This window comes from Tachyglossus aculeatus, assembly GCF_015852505.1.
Source record: "Tachyglossus aculeatus isolate mTacAcu1 chromosome 12 unlocalized genomic scaffold, mTacAcu1.pri SUPER_6_unloc_1, whole genome shotgun sequence".
In the NCBI taxonomy this organism is placed as follows: Eukaryota; Metazoa; Chordata; class Mammalia; order Monotremata; family Tachyglossidae; genus Tachyglossus; species Tachyglossus aculeatus.
The window spans coordinates 3,436,923-3,453,759 of record NW_024044828.1 but is presented as its reverse complement, the minus strand read 5'-3'; the positions used below and the strand labels follow the sequence as shown (position 1 = coordinate 3,453,759).

The following is a 16,837-nucleotide window of genomic DNA, read 5'->3' as shown; positions in this document are numbered from 1 at the left end:
CATCAACACAAAGCACCCCGCTACATAAACTAAGCAACGGCTCCTTCGTTGTTTTTGCTACTTTGGTCCTGGGATAGGAAAGGTTTTTAAAGTTCATGAGATGGATATTATACTGGAATTTGCCAACTGCATTTGCATTCACCTCTCAGTCTTCCTGGCATAAAAACAGATAAGAACAGAATGGTAACGCCCCATATGGTGCAAACAAAAAGCTTCCCAGATGAGAGGCATTATGCATTCTGCTATATATGTTATGCATCTAATCGGGGCCTGTTACCACTGCAACTAAGTTCTCACGTTGCTCTACTTCCTCCTTCCTCCCAATAAAAATTTCCATTAAAATGAATCACACCCTGCCTTCCTTTCCTAAACTCATTTTTACAAATACAAATACATACAGATGTATATGTGCTTATATATATATGTTTTTTTCAGAGGTGGGGAGAAGCTCTGTAACACTTATGGAATCAGAATTTCCATTTTGCTTCCAAATGGAAGCCTGAACGTAGTATGATCAAAACAACAAAAGGAAGCACTTCTTCACATAGCAGACAGTACACATATGGCATGTGTTACCACACGAGGTTTGCCCTGCCAAAAATATCAGTCATTTCACCAGGGGTTGGGATAAATTCGTGGACAAGAGGTCCACAATGGGTCACTGGAAGGAAAGTGAGGATGGCAAAGGGAAACGTTAGAGAAGGATGTGAGACGATCCATCTCGAGACTTGATAACGGATGTTCAGGAAAGCGACTATCACATGACTTCACCAACTGCCTTGTTGCTGCAGCCAGTGGCAGATTCCTGGCCTGTACACATTGCCACTTGTCCGCTGTGTGACCTTGAACAAGTCATTTCCCTTCTCTGTGCCTCAGTTAAAATGAGGATTAAGACTGTGAGCCCCATATGCGACAGGGACTGTGTCTAACCTGACTAGATTGTATCCACCAGTGCTTAATACAGTGCTTGACACATAGTAAGTGCTTCACAAATACCATCATTAGCGTGGTCTAAGTCTGACGTTTCTTATGTACCTATCTTCTTAATATCGTTACCTGAATGAGAGTTCCTTAAAATCTCCTTCAGCTTTCATCCAAACTATTTTTTTTTCCATTCTTTCCAGGTCCCATGCTCTGTTACCCTTCTGGGATTCATCCCTGGGAGTTAAACAATTGCAACACAAATAGGGGCATCTTCTGGACATTGAAAATTCAGCTGGAGGCTGGCTTTTTCATTTGTCGGAGGAAGAAATGTGATATCTATAAAGCTGAGGAAAATATCATTCACCTCTATATGAGGTAACCAAATCTCAGACTCTGTTCTGGTCTTATCTTATCTTTAAAGAGTACCGATTTACCACAGTAGTCTAATGGAAGGAATGTAAAGCTCATTTCCCCCAAGTTTTTCCTCTTGAATTATTTTTATCAGTATCAAATTTCTCCCAAAATCATTCTCAAGGGGCAAATGTATGGTTTTATTCCCCAAAGTAAAAAAGCTGGTTTTCATTGGAAAACAGACAGAAAAACCGACATTTCTAGGCCCTACTTATCCTCATTCATTAACTGTAGCATCACTTTTTTTCCAGCCGAAGACACCTTTTCTGAAAGTCCTCCGAAGTTATTTACACTTTGAAAGGGTAGTTTAGAGAAAAAGGGTTTTCTTCCATCAGTTGAGGAAAAGAGAAGCAGGATGGCCTAGTTGATAGAGTGGAAGCCTTGGAGTCAGAAGGATCCGAATTCTAATCCTGGCTCTGCCACTTGTGTGCTATGTGACCATGGGCAAGTCACTTCCTTTGTCTGTGCCTCAGTTACCTCATCTGTAAAATGGGGATTAAGACTGTGACCCTCATGTGGAGCATAGGCTGTGTCCAACCTGATTACTTTGTATCTACCCCAGGACTTAGAACGGTGCCTGGCACACGGTATGTGCTTAACAAATACCATTTTTTTAAAAAAAGAGTTGCACTGCTTGGAAATTAGTACAGTGCCCTGCGCAAAGTAAGCAATTAATAGGATTGATTGATTGATGCGCAGTTCATTCATTCATACTTATTGAGCGCTTACTGTGTGCAGAGCACTATATTAAGTGCTTAAGTGTTCGCTCTAAGTAGTTACTGAAATTGGCAGAGCAGGCAACCTCATCGACAAGTTATCCTGATGTGAATAATAATGATGGCATTTATAAAGTGCTTACTAAGTGCAAAGCACTGTTCTAAGCGTTGGGGAGGTTACAAGGTGATCAGGTTGTCCCACAGGGGGCTCACAGTCTTAATCCCCATTTTATAGATGAGGTAACTGAAGCACAGAGAAGTTAAGTGACTTGCCCAAAGTCACACAGCTGACAATTGGCGGAGGCAGAATTTGAACCCCTGACCTCCGACTCCAAAGCCCGGGCTCTTTCCACTGAGCCATGCTGCTTCCCTTAAGGGAATGGGATCCCTTAGTGGCCAGAAGGACATAACCATGGAGAACTCAACCCCTGATTTGCTGGGCAGGGGGCCAGGCCTCACAGACTTGCCTCCCAAAGCCACAGGAGGCTGATGGAGACCCAAATGCACCTTCAGAGGAATAATAATAATAATCTGCCGCCGACAGCTGCGACAAGGCAGTTGGCGGAGTCATGTGATAGTCGCCTTCCTGAACGTCCATTATTATTATTATTATTAAGTGCTTCTATATAATAATAATGATGATGGCATTTGTTAAGCACTTACTATGTGCAGAGCACTGTTCTAAGCGCTGGGGGGGATACAAGGTGATCAAGTTGTCCCACGTGGGGTTTACGGTCTTAATCCCCATTTTACAGATGAGGGAACTGAGGCTCAGAGAAGTTAAGTGACTTGCCCAAGGTCACACAGCAGACGCGTGGCGGAGCGGGATTCGAACCCATGACCTCTGACTCCAAAGCCCGGGCTCTTTCCACTGAGCCACGCTGCTTCTCTTCTATATGCTGCTTCTATATGCCAAACACTGTTCTGAGCACTGGGTAGATTCAAGTTTATCAGTTTGGACTCAGTCCCTGTCCCACATGGGGCTCACACTCTTAATCCCCATTTCACAGATAAGGTAACTGAGGCACAGAGAAGTGACTTGTCCAAGGTCACACAGCGGACATGTGGCGGAGCCAGGATTAGAACCAGGTCCTTCTGACTCCCAGGACCATGCTCTATCCACTAAGCCATGCTGCTTTCCCAGCCGAATAATAATAACAATAATAATAACATGTTAAGCACTTCCAGTGTGCCAGGCACTGTACCAATCACTTGGGTAGATACAAGGTAAACGAGTTGGACACACTCCCTTTCCCATATGGGGCTCACCATCTTAACCCCCATTTTACACATGAGGAAAGTGAGGCACAGAGAAGTTAAGTGAATTGAGCAAGGTCACACAGCAGACAAGTGGCAGAGCCGGAATTAGAACCAAGGTCCAGGCTCTACCCACTAGGTCGTGTTGCATCAGATCTCTGGTCTCCAAGTTTGAGGTTCCCATGGGTTTCCTGAGAGCACGGAGGCAGAATCAATCAATCAATCAATCAATCAATCAATCAATCGTATTTATTGAGCGCTTACTGTGTGCAGAGCACTGTACTAAGCGCTTGGGAGGTACAAGTTGGCAACACATAGAGACGGTCCCCACCCAACAGCGGGCTCACAGTCTATAGCCCGGCATTTCAGAGAGATTCAAGTCAGTCAGCGGCATATACTGAGTGTTGTGCAATGTGTGCGCAACTGTTGGGTAGGGACTGTCTCTATATGTTGCCAACTTGTACTTCCCAAGCGCTTAGTACAGTGCTCTGCACAAAGTAAGCGCTCAATAAATACGATTGATGATGATGATGATGATGCACAGAACTGTACATAGGGCTGGGGGGAGATTAAGAGAAAGATTAGGGCAGGGTCCCTATCCTTGAGACAATCTAATGGAGGAGGCACGATAAAAACAGATAGCTAATTACACATACAGTATGAAGGATTAAGGCACAGAACATAAGAGAACCAACAGACACAAATACACATAACATGTGTGTGGGTTGGTTAGCTTTTATGGGTTTGGGTGGGTGACCTTCAAGCCTGCCAAACCAAACCTAATTCTTATCTGGAAGTCAATTCCCCAAGTTCTCTATATTATATTATTTTCATTATGACAACTCCATGCGGCGTGCCAATTTTTAAAGACTGTCACAGGTGTTTAAAAAAGTAGAAAAAAAAGAGACAAGTCCATATTTAAATTACATGAAAAACACTCTTGCAATATTGCACCCAAGAATCTGCTAAATCTGTTCCAGTGCATCCTGATTTAACAAAAAATAATTAAAAAGAAAAGCCACCAATTAGGTAGTTTTTCTAATTATATTTCAAATCTTCAGTGAAGGGCCAAAAACATGAACACGAATGTTATCTTTTCTCAGCGTCCCGAATCCTGCTCCTTCTTTGGATTACTTTTAAGAAAATACCTTTTTCAAAAGCTAAATCTGTATAAATACTCACCAATAGAAAACTGAAGTGCAGAAGCTGTTGTCGTATTAAGGCCGGTGGAAGTCTAGAGGAATAAACGCAGGAGGAGGGGAGAAGGAAAGGAAGAAGAAAAGAGGAAAAGAAAGGAGAAATATCAGTGGAAGCGTACATTTATCCCCTTTTTTACTTTTCTGGATAGGGCTGTTTTTTTATTTATTTCTTGTTTAAAGAGATGGATAGTTTTAAACCTGTAATTGTGAGGGGACTTGAAACCTTTTTTTTCCCCTCTCATGCCGGAAAGTACAGTGCTTTTCCCTCAAACCATGGGAAGCAACATGACCTAGTGGATAGAGGAGCCCGGGAGTCAGAAAGATCTGGGTTCTAATCCCAACTCCACCACCTGTCTGCTCTGGGACCTTGGGCAAGTCACTTAACTACTCTGTGCCTCACTTACTCATCTGTAAAATGGGGAGTAAAACCGTGAGCCCATGTAGGACGTGGACTGTGTCCAACCTGATGATTTTATATTTATCCCAGCACTTAGTACAGTGCTTGGCACATAGTAAGCACTTAAAAAAATACCACAATCATTATGTCATAATTTCTCTGGGCCTTTGCTCATCTGTAAAACGGGGATTAAGACTGTGAGCCCATGTGGGACGGCGCCTGATTACCATGTATCTAGCCCAGTGCTTGGCACATAGTAAGTGCTCAACCAATACCATAAAAAAAACACTTCAGGAGAGGCCAGCCAAAGAGTAGGAATGTGGGCTTGAAGATCAGTAGCCTGAGCGTATTCTTCTCACTTGCATTGCAAACTGAAGATCATTGCCCACTTTCCTGCTCTTCTTCTTCCACAGTTTGCTTCGTCCCAGAAATTCCTTCTGGACATTCTTTAGGGAGCCTTGCGGAAGGTCGTTAAGCACTGACTTCCCATGGCCATGGGCTCGGGAAAGATTGCTCCCTGTAATGGAGCATCTTGCAGCCAGGATACGCTCAGATACAAACAACCCAAGACTTCGGTGTTTGTCTCGGGTGCTGGCTTTTTCCACTCACTGCTGCATGCCGGGTTCTTCGAAGCCAAGAGCGGTGGCACTCGGGATTCCCCTCTTTTCCCAGCCGGTGACCACGGTCTTGGAGGGATATTAAGTGAGGGACAGAGGTGGGGTTAGGAATGGAGAAGGGAAGGGAGAAGGGGGTGCCTGAGGCCAGGATATCCCCCGGAGGAATTCCACCCTAGGTAACCAAGGGATACAGCAATAACAGCAAGACCATTTATAGCCCACTGGAAAGCACACAGGGCTGAGAATCAGGCGACCTGGGTTGGAACTCCAACCTCTGCCCCTTGCCTGCTGTGTGAACTAGGGCAAGTCACTTAACTTCTCTGTGCTTCAGCTTCCTCATTCTGTAATATTTGGATGAAATATCTGTTCCCTCCCCATTACATTTTGAGTCCCATTCCTTCATTCACTCATTCAACCATATTTATTGATTGCTTACTGTGGCCAAAGCACTAAGCACTTGGGTGAGTACAATACAACCATATGACGGACACATTCTCTGCCCACAGTGAGCTCACAGTGTAGGACAGGGACTGTTATTAGTGCTTCGTACAGTGCTTGGCACATGGTAAGCATGTAACAAATACCATTTTTCAAAAAGTTCTCAAAAAATGCAACTATTATTATTACTAGTAGTAATAATAATAATAATAATGGCATTTATTAAGTGCTTACTATGTGCAAAGCACTGTTCTAAGCACTGGGGAGGTTACAAGGTGATCAGGTTGTTCCTTGGGGAGCTCACAGTCTTAATCCCCATTTTACAGATGAGGTAACTGAGGCACAGAGAAGTTAAGTGACTTGCCCAAAGTCACACAGCTGACAACTGGTGGAGCCGGGATTTGAACCCATGACCTCTGACTCCAAAGCCCGGGCTCTTCCCACTGAGCCATGCTGCTTCTCCAAGTAGTGCTAGGGACTGTTTCTGATGCGACCTATTTACTTTAAAAAAAAAATGGTACCTGCTAAGCACTTACTTGGTACCAAGCACTGTACTAAGCACTGGGGTAGACACAAGATCATTCAGCTCTTAGTACAGAACTTGGCACACAGTAAGTGGACAGAAGAGAGGCTAGTCAGGGAAGGCTTCCTGGAGGAGATGCGATTTTAATACCCGGCGCTTAGAACAGTGCTTTGCACATAGTAAGCGCTTAACAAATGCCATTAAAATAAAAATAAATACGGCTGCTAATATGGGGAATGGGGTGGACTGCAGGATAAGAAGGGGGAGGGAATTCCAGGCAGGAGGGAGAGTGAGAGCAAGAGATTGATGGCAAGAGAGGCAAGACTGAGGCATAAAAGCAGGCCGGTGTTAGAGGAGCCAAATGTGTGGGTTGGGTTTTTGTGGGAAAAGAGAGAAGCCAATCATATTGATTGAGTGCTTACTGTGTGAAGAATACTGTACTAAGCACTTGGGAGAGTATGTGTAGAGTCAGTCGATGGTATTTATTGAGCGCTTACTGTGTGCAGAGCACTGTACTAAGCGCTTGGAAGAGTACAATATAACAATAAACAGACACATCCCTGCCCATAACGAGCTTACAATCTAGGTGGGGAGGCAGACATTAATATAAATAACCTACCGGGGGAAGAGAATGGACTGAGTGCCTCAAAGCCAATGGTAAGGAGTTTCTGTTTAACATGGCAACGGTTGAGCAACCACTGGAGGTGGTTGTAGAGTGGGGAAATGTGTGCAGAAAAATCATTTTAGGAAAATGATCTGGGCAGCCGAGTGAAGTACGGAGTGGAGATGGGGGAGGCTGGAGTCAGGGAGATCAGCGAGGAGACTGATGCAGTCTGATAAAGAGAATCAACCCAAGGTCTCTTCTTTGGACTGCTGGGGAGTGGAAGAGGTGGGTTAACTGCGGGTTAAGACTGAAGAATCACGCCTGAGGAAGGGGCTTTGCCTTATCACTCAGAAGTCAAGTAAGAATCACTGAATTAGGACTGAAGTCCCTTCGGAAGGCACCTTAGCTGAGGCCTGGACCCTCTACAGTTCGGGTGTTCGGAGGAGACACAGCTCCCAGAAAATCCCTCTGAGCCGGATGTGAAAGAGAGAAAAGACGGTCTGCAAATCAGATAGTGGATATAGCAGGGGCCTGGGACTCAGAAAGACCTGGCTTCTCATCCCGGCTCCGCCACATGTCTGCTGTGTGACCTTGGGCAAGTTATGTAACTTCTCTGGGCCTCAGGTACCTCATCTGAAGTATGGGGATTAAGACTGTGAGCCCCACGTGGGACCCAATTACCTTATATCTATCCTAGGTTTCGTATAATGTCTGGCACATAGTAAGCACTTAACAAATACCACAATTGTTATTATTATTGTTATTATTATTATTAACTGATATCTCGCTGCTCACCTACCCTGCCCTGCCTGGGACAGCCTACTTAAAGGACCCTACGAAGCTTCCATGGGTGGCCGCAGAGGAGTGGCAAACATCAAATCTGTCTGCTAACTCTGCTATACTGTAATCAATCAATCAATCAATCGTATTTACTGAGCACTTACTGTGTGCAGTAAGCGCTTGGGAAGTACAAGTTGGCAACATATAGGGACGGTCCCTACCCAACAGTGGGCTCACAGTCTAGAAGGGGGAGACAGAGAACAAAACAAAACATATTAACAAAATAAAATAGAATAGATATGTACAAGTAAAATAGAGTAATAAATACGTACAAACATATATACATATATACCATAGTCTCCCAAGCGCCTATTACAGTGCTCTGTCCACAGTATACTCTCCATAAATACCATTCGTTGATCAGTGCTTGGCACATAGTAAGCATTAAATAATAATAAATAATTTTATTACTACTACTAGATTGTACCAACCTTCCCTGGCCAAGGGTGAGGGATCAAATCCATTCTCTAGACTGTAAGCTCTTTGTGGGCAGGGACCTGTCAACCAACTCTGTTGGACTGTACTATCCCAAGAGATTAGTACAGTGCTCGGCAATCAATCAATCAATCAATCGTATTTATTGAGCGCTTACTATGTGCAGAGCACTGTACTAAGCGCTTGGGAAGTACAAATTGGCATCACATAGAGACAGTCCCTACCCGATAGTGGGCTCACAGTCTAAAAGGGGGAGACAGAGAACAGAACCAAACATACCAACAAAATAAAATAAGTAGGATAGAAATGTACAAGTAAAATAAATAAATAAATAAATAAACAGAGTAATAAATATGTACAACCATATATACATATATACAGGTGCTGTGGGGAGGGGAAGGCGGTAAGGCGGGGGGATGGAGAGGGGGACGAGGGGGAGAGGAAAGAAGGGGCTCAATCTGGGAAGGCCTCCTGGAGGAGGCGAGCTCTCAGGAGGGCCTTGAAGGGAGGAAGAGAGCTAGCTCGGCGGATGGGCAGAGGGAGGGCATTCCAGGCCCGGGGGATGACGTGGGCCGGGGGTCGATGGCGGGACAGGCGAGAGCGAGGTACAGTGAGGAGATTAGTGGTGGAGGAGCGGAGGGTGCGGGCTGGGCAGTAGAAGGAGAGAAGGGAGGTGAGGTAGGAGGGGGCGAGGTGATGGAGAGCCTTGAAGCCCAGGGTGAGGAGTTTCTGCCTGATGCGCAGATTGATCGGTAGCCATTGGAGGTTTTTGAGGAGGGGAGTGATATGTCCAGAGCGTTTCTGGACAAAGATAATCCGGGCAGCAGCATGAAGTATGGATTGAAGTGGAGAGAGACACGAGGATGGGAGATCAGAGAGAAGGCTAGTGCAGTAGTCCAGACGGGATAGGATGAGAGCTTGAATTAGCAGGGTAGCGGTTTGGATGGAGAGGAAAGGGCGGATCTTGGCAATGTTGCGGAGCTGAGACCGGCAGGTTTTGGTGACGGCTTGGATGTGAGGGGTGAATGAGAGAGCGGAGTCGAGGATGACACCAAGGTTGCGGGCTTGTGAGACGGGAAGGATGGTAGTGCCGTCAACAGAGATGGGAAAGTCAGGGAGAGGACAAGGTTTGGGAGGGAAGACAAGGAGCTCAGTCTTCGACATGTTGAGCTTTAGGTGGCGGGCGGACATCCAGATGGAGATGTCCTGAAGGCAGGAGGAGATGCGAGCCTGGAGGGAGGGGGAGAGAGCAGGCACACAGGAAGCGCTCAATAAATACCCATTACTGACTTCCTCACCTAGATCAATTGGCGAAGAGCGCTCTAGCTGGGGAGACTGGGGGAGCTGATGACTAGACTTTCTGGTTGACATCATCATCATCATCAATCGTATTTATTGAGCGCTTACTATGTGCAGAGCACTGTACTAAGCGCTTGGGAAGTACAAATTGGCAACATATAGAGACAGTCCCTACCCAACAGTGGGCTCACAGTCTAAAAGGGGGAGACAGAGAACAAAACCAAACATACTAACAAAATAAAATAAATAGAATAGATATGTACAAATAAAATAAATAAATAAATAGAGTAAAAAAAAATGTACAAACATATATACATATTGACAGAAAGAAGAAGTACAATAAGAGCAGCGCTAAAGCTATGAGCTCTATAATTCTAGCACTATGCCTACAGCAGATGCGGACAAATAAACGTTTCGCCCCAGGACAGGGTCGGGGCTGAATCGGATGGATGTGATTTCAAGATCCCTCGATAGTTCGTGCAACCCACTGCAAAGACGACTAACTCCATTATTCTCCTAACCTGTAGACAACTCAGACAGTACCGGAAAATTTACAAGTTGGTGCTTTTTTGTTGCTGTTGGACAGGCAAATGTTTGGCGGATTCAGGTGCTTTTGTAAGGACAGCCTCAGTATGGGCATAACATTTGTCTCGGGAAAATAACAGAGTACCTTCCGAGGCTTGAGTTATGAGCACCTATTATTTTAATTTGCATTCAATTAATTCTATTGCGTGAGCAGTAATTTCAACAAGAAACTCTTCAATTTATCAATGTTCTGCGGCTCAGATCTTCAATACATTAAAGGTATCTATCGCTGGCAAAGAGGAACTCAAGCGGTATGAAACAAAGACCGCATTACGGAAAACTAATTGACTGGCACTTCTTGAAAGCTAAATCTTCTTTTAATTGCTTTCCCCTTTTTTAGTGTGGAACACCGTCTTTCAGGGCCCTTCTAGACTAATGATGACTATTAAAACATCTTGCGTGGGTGTGCATAGGTGTCATGAGGCGATACAACTTGGAGCTGAATTCTGCCATCTCTCTTTTTGTGTTCCGACATCCTGGCTCTGCAGGGTGTCACTCTACTTGGCCTTCCAAAGCTACTCTGGGAAAGCAATCCTGTTTTGCAATGCCAGGGAATAACATTTCCAGTGACCTAAGAGACAAGCTTGCGGTAGGGCGGATATTGGGAATTCTGGTTCTTTCTGTAGTTTGGTCCACTGTCATTTCATACCGCCTAAAGAGATGTGATCTCTTAAAGCTTTGATTTTCCAAAGCAGAATGGGCAGGGTCTGCAACCTCCACCCACGGACAATGGGGAGACATGGAAAAGGGAAAGAAAGAGCCAAGATTTTAGAGAAGCCTGAGGTGCACTTGTAGGAGAGGTGGAATTGAACAGCACCTGGGAGAAACCAAGGAAGGAATAACAGCTGGTGGACTAGAATCTCAAATATTCCTTAGATCAGGGAGGAAGGGTAAATGTGGTATTTGTTAAGCACTTATATATGCCAAGCACTGGGCTAGATACAAGGTAATCAGGTCCCACATGGCTCACAGGCTAAGTAGGAAGGAGAAGAGGTACTGAATCCCCATTTTGCCTTGAGGGAACTGAGGCACAGAGAAATGAAGCTACTTGCCCAAGGTCTCACAAGCATCGGCACTTAGAACGGTGCCAGTGCTTAGAACAGTGCTTTGCACATAGTTAGCGCTTAATAAATGCCATCATTATTATTAAGTATGTGACGGAGCCAGGATTAGAACCAGGTCCTCCGATTCCCGGGCCCATGCTCTTTCCACTAGGTCATGCTGCTTCTCTAAGCTTCTCCAAGCAACACACTGTTTCTCACCTTTAAGAGGGAGAGTTGCAGAAAGAGACAGGAAGTCCAAGCTGAGGAAGTTAGACATTTGTACAGAGCTGCATCTCGTACGTAAACCAGTTGCGGTTGAAAGAAACATGCAGTAACTGGCTTGATTTTAAGTTGGGTTCACTTGACATTTGGGACGGCCTGGTGCCGGGGCTGCTCCTCTTTTGAAAAACCATTGCAGGAGGGAAGGCGGGGGGTTTCTGGAGTCCTCAAAACGGGGGATTGGACCTGCAATGACCCAGATCCACTAAAGAGGTGCAAACTGGTATCAGGTCACCCTAAAGGTCACTGCAAGCTATGGGGTTACTGCTAACAACTCCAAAAGACACACTAGGGCCATCTCACTGGGGTTCATTCCAATTGCCCAGACACCCTCCCTATTCGTATAATAATTATGGTATTTGTTAAGCGCTTATTATGTGCCAAGCACTGTTCTGAGCACTCCAACTGATGATTACTCTCCCCACCTTCAAAACCTCATTGAAGGCACATCTAGAAGGCACATTTAGAGAAGCAGCATGGCTCAGTGGAAAGAGCCCGGGCTTTGGAGTCGGAGGTCATGGGTTCAAATCCCGACTCCGCCAATGTGCCTGCTGTGTCACCTTGGGCAAGTCACTTAACTTCTCGGAGCCTCAGTTCCCTCATCTGTAAAATGGGGATGATGACTGTGAGCCCCACGCGGTTAACCTGATCACCTTGTATCCCCCCAGCGCTTAGAACAGTGCCTTGCACATAGTAAGCGCTTAACAAATGCCATTATTATTATTATTATTATTATCATTGTTATTATTATTATCATCTACTCCAAGAGGTCTTCCCTGATTAAGACCTATTTCTATTTCTGGCCATCCCCTCCTCTAAGTTCGTTGTGGGCAGGGAACGTGTCTCCCACCTCTGTTGTACAGTACTCTCCCAAGCGCTTTGTACAGAGCTAAGCCGATTGATCGATTGATTGACCGAATCGTTCTGCCCTCCTAGCAGGATCCCCCAGGGCCTAAAGCCCCATTCAAGCCTTGTTGTATCTCAGCCACGGCCCATGCTGAGGAAAAGATCCAACTCATGTCCTTACCCATCCCCATGGGGTACCCCTCTGTGAGGTTCTCTTCTTTTAAATTAACTTTTCAATGTTTAACTTCCTGCCAAGTTCAGGACTGTATCTGAACAATTAACAGGACTTTCTTTAAAATGGGAGCTGTGGGAGTTTTTTAGCATTGGTCCGGATGCTGCCTCCCCGCCAATCACGAGGCCAGCAAAGACTGACCGCTTCTTTACATATAAAGATTGGTGGTAGCTTTTATTCAGGATGAGATTTGTCACTGTGCCAACCTTGGGAACTAGGCTTATTTCCTCCCTGCAGCTACAAAAAGGGGGAAAAAGAAAGCATCCTGTCTTGTGTATACAACCAGGACGCTCCTGGCGTGAGCTCACTGTCAGGCCCTGCAGGTGTGGAGGATATTTGGAAACAGAAGCCACAAGGCCTAATAAGAAGGACACGGGCCTGAGAGTTGGAGGAACTGGGTTCTAATCCCGGCTCTGCTTGCCTGCTATGGGCCCTTAGGCAAGTCGCTTCACCTCTCTGTGCCTCAGTTTCCCCATCTATAAAATGGGGGATTAAATTTTACTCCCTCCTACTTGGACTTTTAGCTTCATGTGGGACATGATTATCCTGGATCTACTCTAGCGCTTAGTACAGTGCTTGGCACATAGTAGGCACTTAACAAGCATCAGTGTTATTATTACTGAGAAGCAGCGTGGCTCGGTGGAAAGAGCACGGGCTTTGGACTCTGAGGTCATGGGTTCAAATCCCGGCCTGCCAATTGTCGGCTGTGTGACTTTGGGCAAGTCACTTAACTTCTCTGTGCCTCAGTTCCCTCATCTGTAAAGTGGGGATGAAAACTGTGAGCCCCCCATGGGACAACCTGATCACCTTGTAACCTCCCCAGTGCTTAGAACAGTGTTTTGCACATAGTAAGCACTTAATAAATGTCATTATTAGTAGTAGTAGTAATAATCATAATCATTATAATAATATAATGCAACGCTATATAATCATATAATATACACTAGTATATGAAATATATAATAATAATAGTAAAGATGATGATTTGGCCAAACTGCATTCTATAAACAGTCATTGTGACAGCGTGTGCTGAGTTTGTAGGGTGCCAACTGCCACTGAAAATAATCTATATACCTGCCTTGTCCCAATAGCATCAAAAAGTTTTCAATTTTTTCCAATTTTTATTTTCTGGACAGCTTGTCACCCTCAAGAAAATTCACTGCTCGAGGCCAAGAACTCCAGAGCCTACTGGGAAAACCACCCCTGCTCCTAGAAGGGTTTCCCCGGAAACGGGGGCCGACTTTATTTCCGGTATGGATGCAGCATTCCATTCCCATGCTCTTAGGTCTTCCCCTGTTTTGCTCCCAGGCTCACAGGAAAAGGACTTTTCCCTTATTTATCCGGGTCAATCTCAAAGCGCTTTCCTTGACTGACAACCATCCAGTCAGACTTTCCCAGAATGTCAACAATTCACAAGGCTGAAGTTAGGCACCTTTTAAATGCACATTACCGAACTCTTTCCTGATGCTAACAGGTCTTTTAATTACCGCTCTAGTAAGGCTGTTATTTCAGGGAGCCCACATAGCCCGGAGACGCTAAAAAGAGTTAGCACATCTCAAAAGGGAGGCAATAATCTTCACTGCCTGGGAGCTGCCTATCCCATGTAGATTCTTGCTGAATGGCGGGGACTAGTAATCACAGGCCTTATCGGATAAACCACCACATGGTTGTACTTTTAGCAGAGGAAAATCCTTTCAAAAACCAACTCCACACACCGGATGATAAAATCCAGGATTTGCACTTACAGTAAATAAGTCCACTCACCAGTTCTCTCGGCCCATACGGCTCACAGAAGGTGACAGCGTTGCCGTGCATAATCACCCCACACTGCTCTCCCACCTCGCAGTTGCAACATTCAACCCTGTAAAAATACGGAACACGGGTCAAGTCATCGTCGGACCAGGAACCTAACTCACTACAGTGAGAAAAATCAGATAACATTAAGCAGTTTATCCAGGTTGAGAAGCTGCGTGGCTCAGTGGAAAGAGCACGGGCTTTGGAGTCAGGGGTCAGGGGTTCAAATCCCACCTCTGCCACTTGTCAGCTGTGTGACTTTGGGCAAATCACTTCACTTCTCTGGGCCTCAGTTCCCTCATCTGTAAAATGGGGGTGAAGACTGTGAGCCCCCTGTGGGACAATCTGATCACCTTGTAACCTTCCCAGCATTTAGAACGGTGCTTTGCACATAGTAAGCGCTTAATAAATGCCATTATTATTATTATTAATAATAAGTTGGGTACAACTATCACTCAGTACATCAGTGGTATTTACTGAGTGTTTCTTGTGTGCACAGCATTGTACTACACACTTAGAAAAGTGCAATATGACGGAGATGGTGGACACGATCCCTGCCCACAGGGAGATTTTAGTCTACAGGGGAAGACAGACAATGAAATAAATTACGGATAGGGCAATGGTAAAGGGATATTTACATAATGTTGGAAGGTGGGTGACTACCGAAGTGCTTAAGAGGTATACAACCAGGTACACAGCCAACGCAGAGAAGTGGGCAGAAATGAGGGCTTATTTAAGGAAAGTCTGCAGAGCCGGGATAAGAACCCACGATCTCTGACTCTGACCCATACTCTTTCCACTAAACCATGCTGCTTCTCATCTACCCCAGTGCTTAGTACAGTGCATGGTACATAGTAAGCACTTAAATACCATTATTATTATTTTATTATCATTCCCAGGCCCATGCTCTTTCCACTAGGCAAGCTGTTTCTTAGTGGTGTCAGTGGCTTTGCTTTCCCCCTCTGATAAAGGGGCTAGCGAAGGTGGTTTCACCAAGGGTTTGGCAAATAACAGACCTTGAGAAATGAATAATCAAGTTGATGGTGGCTGGAGGAAGCAGAAAAGGGTGCCTCTGGGTATTTCTTAGCTGATGCCACTTGAGATTCATGTTTTGTTTTCCTCCAAGACACTTAGACCTTCCTTTGAAGCACAGTCCAACCGAAGGAAAAACAGATCTATTTCCTTCTCAACACCCGACACCCCAGGAGAGTTGTATCTCATGCAGAAAGAGTGGGAGAAAAGCAGAGGTACTTTCACCTCATAAATGGCAAAGCTCGTGAAAAGGACATTATGCCATCAATTTTGGGAGCTTTGAATTTTGCCCTTTTAGCCATTTAGCTAATATCAATGTCACTATCTCTCCTAATGGAGAGAACACTATTTGTATCAACCCCTGTGCTTAAAACAGTGCTTGACACATAGTAAGTGCTTAACAAATACCATTAAAAAACAAAACAAAAACAGAATCATCTTTGATGCCAGAGGTAAAGAATAAATTATCACCACCAACAACCTCGACAGTATTGACTGAATGCTTTACTGGACAAAGGATAGTGGGCCTGGCACTTGGAGAACATGTTGAAGAAGGGCAAGATGCCCTTCAAGAAAGATTTCAAAGGATGGTGGCCTCCGCCAACCTCAGGATTAACAGCTACTTCTTTGTATTAGAGTTGGAGTCTTTTTTTTGGTTAGCATAAAAAGAAAGATCTGAAAAACGCCTCCTTGACTTTGGACAAGAAAACAATTAGTGCACCATGGTCTTAAGTTGCTTGGTTTTGGTTAGATTGGTGCATTACCATTTACTAGGATTCCACCAGCCCCCTTTTCATTTCTATTGTATTTTCTTTCAGGGCATTTTGGTTCCAGGATATGCTCTGACCAAAGAAAAGAGCCACCGATGCTAGCATAAGGCAAGAAGTCCTCTTCTTGCTCAGATGGCAATATCTGGTGGCTGGAATTGGGATTCAGAAAACACCCGGGTAGGGACCGTCTCTATGTGTTGCCAACTTGTACTTCCCAAGCGCTTAGTACAGTGCTCTGCACACAGTAAGCGCTCAATAAATACGATTGAATGAATTCAGAAAACACCCAGTGTTTTCTTGGAACCACTGTCAAATCAGTTCACTAGGTGATCTGCATTAAAAGTGTTGATGGGACCATTCCTGGTGCCTTCTCCCCACCTTCTGTTCTAAAAGGGGTCCAGTGTGGGGGTCTTTGCTTTCATTTCCTTTTCTCCTTCTCTCCTTTTCAGCCAAAGAAAGCCCACCACAAGACCGCTCAATGGGTATCCTCTTCCTCTCCCCAGAAATTTGAAGGCAAGAGACCACAGAATATTGCCAGCCCCCCACCCAGCCCTGCCCAACTCTCACTCTGACAACCGCCAGAGACTTTCTGATCC

General features: G+C 45.0%; 1 protein-coding gene across 1 annotated transcript in view; it reads right to left on the bottom strand.

The window, feature by feature from the left end:
• Positions 1-16,837, bottom strand: part of RELN (reelin) — a 368,099-nt gene that overhangs the window by 210,249 nt on the left and 141,013 nt on the right. The window contains exons 8-9 of the mRNA XM_038740909.1: positions 14,410-14,506; positions 4,491-4,542 (exon numbers count right to left, since the gene is read on the bottom strand). Coding sequence (XP_038596837.1) covers positions 4,491-4,542; positions 14,410-14,506 — 149 coding nt within the window. The remainder of the gene's footprint in view (positions 1-4,490; positions 4,543-14,409; positions 14,507-16,837) is intronic.